This window comes from Montipora foliosa, chromosome 12 (assembly GCF_036669935.1).
Source record: "Montipora foliosa isolate CH-2021 chromosome 12, ASM3666993v2, whole genome shotgun sequence".
NCBI classification, from domain to species: domain Eukaryota; kingdom Metazoa; phylum Cnidaria; class Anthozoa; order Scleractinia; family Acroporidae; genus Montipora; species Montipora foliosa.
In genome coordinates, this window is record NC_090880.1 from 9,686,016 (window position 1) to 9,688,515 (window position 2,500).

Here is a 2,500-nt window from a genome sequence, read left to right on the forward strand (position 1 = left end):
CATAGAGAGCATTGATCATCGACTGTAATTTTATATATAAATATATAGATATATACATAAATATGTACTTTAGTACGTGCGACTTGTATGGTATGCTGTTCGTTATTAGTTGATTTTATTCTTTATGTACATTGTTGTACCACTGAGGAAGGAAATCGAGGAAGGCTCGCCTTCCGAACAATAGTATAAACTTGCAACGGGAAATGGAATTTAATATTACTAAAGGTCAACTTTAAAAGTCTTATCACCTTCCACATACTGTCATTTGTAAACGTTATCTAAAGACATTTCAATATAAAGTCCTAAATACAATCCTGTACACTAATGAAAAATTGTATAAGATCGGTTACATTGGAAACTTTATTGCTCTTTCTGTAACCAAGAGAAGGAAATTTTATACCATCTTCTGTTTCATTGTACTCATTCAAATAAGTTTTGGAAAGCCTTTGAACTATATATTTTCCAGTCAAATCAACAGATGAGTCTCAACCTACAAGATGTTATTCTTGCAGTGATCTTCTCAACCTGCCCCACATTAAGTTATTTGATAATCATAGGCAAATTGTATCTGTGGGATTGCAGAGGGAATGGAGTTCTTCCCAATTTAAGCTGCTTGAGCAAAAGTGAACATCAAAATACAAACAGAAAAGTACATTAGCGCCAGGAACAAAACGATTCACAAATTTTATGACAAATGGAAATTTCTTATATAGTTTTTTTTTCTAGACAGTAGTTCAAGTAATGCATCGTAAGTCGACGTTTTTAAGGTAGTTTATTAGTTATTATCGTTCAATAGTGTCTCTGTAAAAAGTAGTGTTCTATAATAGGTGTTGTTGTATGTAGTTTACTTTTGTTCCGTTCCGTAAGTCTGTACGTTTGTTGTACTATGCATATATTTTAAAAAAGTGTAATATTGAAACAAGACTAGTCAAGCCAATTTGAACAAACGTGAAAGAATAGTTTATTGGCGGCCATTTTGCATACGATTTACGGCATCAAAATATCAGATAAGAAACTAAATTGGCATTACCTCATTTACTTCAGGACAATTCTTGATTGTTTTAGCACGACTAGCAAACTGCAAAAAAACCCGAAAGAATTCACATATTTTTAAATGTGCAATCGTATTTCATTATATTCTTGAGAATAACCACCTCATTATCTTCACCATGTAGTCTTTATTTAATTTTGGGCAAGAGGCAAAAAAGATGAAAAGGTAAATCTTATTTTTTTTTCTTGGTGAGAAAAAGGGGGCGTTACATTTGCTGGAGCAGAAAGGATCCACTGGAAGTGCAGGAAAGGAATGCAATATTGGATAAAGTACTTTACCTTTAATGTGCTTATGGTCTCTTCTACTGCAGCCGTCGTGATTGTGCAGATCATAGAAGTCTTAGCATTACCGCCGAGTGAGGACTGTAAGATCCGTGTTAGTTTGGAGTCTCGAAATGGTACAAAGCTGTTGGAAAACGCAAGGCTGTCATAAGTAGAATTTCATCGGAACAAGAAAAGATTTTCTGTTAGCGCTCCGAATTCCTATGTGTGATTCAGTTGTGCTTGTCCAGCACTTTGTAATATCTTTTCAGTTGAGTAGTGTGACAACAAGGTTCCTTATAACCTAACGCGAAATGGTCCGTACAAAATTGCCCCGTTATAACGCTGCATGCTCCTCCGGTGTTTGTGAGAAATTGACTTAAAGAGCCGAGGCAGCCTTAATGCAACAAAATGTTGTTCAACTACCAAGAAAGACCTTGAAGTTCTTTCACCTTTCTCCTTCACTGAGCTTAGCAATCACCGATCCAAGGGCAAGTAGACTCTTATTGATGTGGCCTCCCTCTTTTAAACGCTGACCTGCAAAGGACAACAGCAGAATAACAGTTTGTCAGTGCCAGGGAAGTATAAACAAGGACGAAAACGTATTTTATTACAAGCAGCGCTCCAGGCCCGGGTTTTTGTTTGAGACCTAAGGGCCGAAGTTTCTTCGAGATGTTCTCATTGTCATGTCGGGTATTACAAAATTGCAGGTTTTCTCTTTCAACCAGCATGAGGTCGAATAAATATATGATCAGCAATTTAAACCTTGCGGGTAAAAAGATCGTATTTAATTGAAAAACAAACATATTCGATGGAAGCATCATTTCAGTGTGGCATGTTTATTTGATAAAATTTTCTGGGAAGGGTTCTCCCTGGAACACAGGCAAAATGAGCTTTAGCAAGAGGAACAAATTTGGCAAAAATAACAAAGTTAACGAAGAGTGAGAAAAAAGACTCAGAGGGCCTTAGCCACCTGCAAATATCAGAAAAGTTGCATGGATTTTGTTTTCAAGGACAAAGTACGTGTTAACAAGTGTAATAAATATCGCAAAAGTAACAAGTTAACGAAGAACGAGTATTTCGTGTGATTTTAACAGAGTTTTATTTGACCTCAGACCACAAAAATAGCTGGAAGCGTGGATGAATCTAAAACATACGCAAAGCGCAAAACAAAACTATCTCGATCGCT

The 2,500-nt window shown here is 36.2% G+C and overlaps 2 protein-coding genes across 6 annotated transcripts in view; one reads left to right on the forward strand and one right to left on the reverse strand.

Annotated features, from left to right (window-relative positions):
- The window catches only part of LOC137980361 (centromere-associated protein E-like), a 65,960-nt gene that overhangs the window by 50,370 nt on the left and 13,090 nt on the right, over positions 1 to 2,500 (reverse strand). For both annotated transcript variants that reach the window (XM_068827775.1, XM_068827774.1), the window contains exons 11-13: positions 1,764 to 1,848; positions 1,330 to 1,456; positions 1,031 to 1,078 (exon numbers count right to left, since the gene is read on the reverse strand). In XM_068827775.1, coding sequence (XP_068683876.1) covers positions 1,031 to 1,078; positions 1,330 to 1,456; positions 1,764 to 1,848 — 260 coding nt within the window. The remainder of the gene's footprint in view (positions 1 to 1,030; positions 1,079 to 1,329; positions 1,457 to 1,763; positions 1,849 to 2,500) is intronic.
- The window catches only part of LOC137980363 (potassium voltage-gated channel protein Shaw-like), a 78,453-nt gene that overhangs the window by 14,596 nt on the left and 61,357 nt on the right, over positions 1 to 2,500 (forward strand). The window lies entirely within an intron of this gene.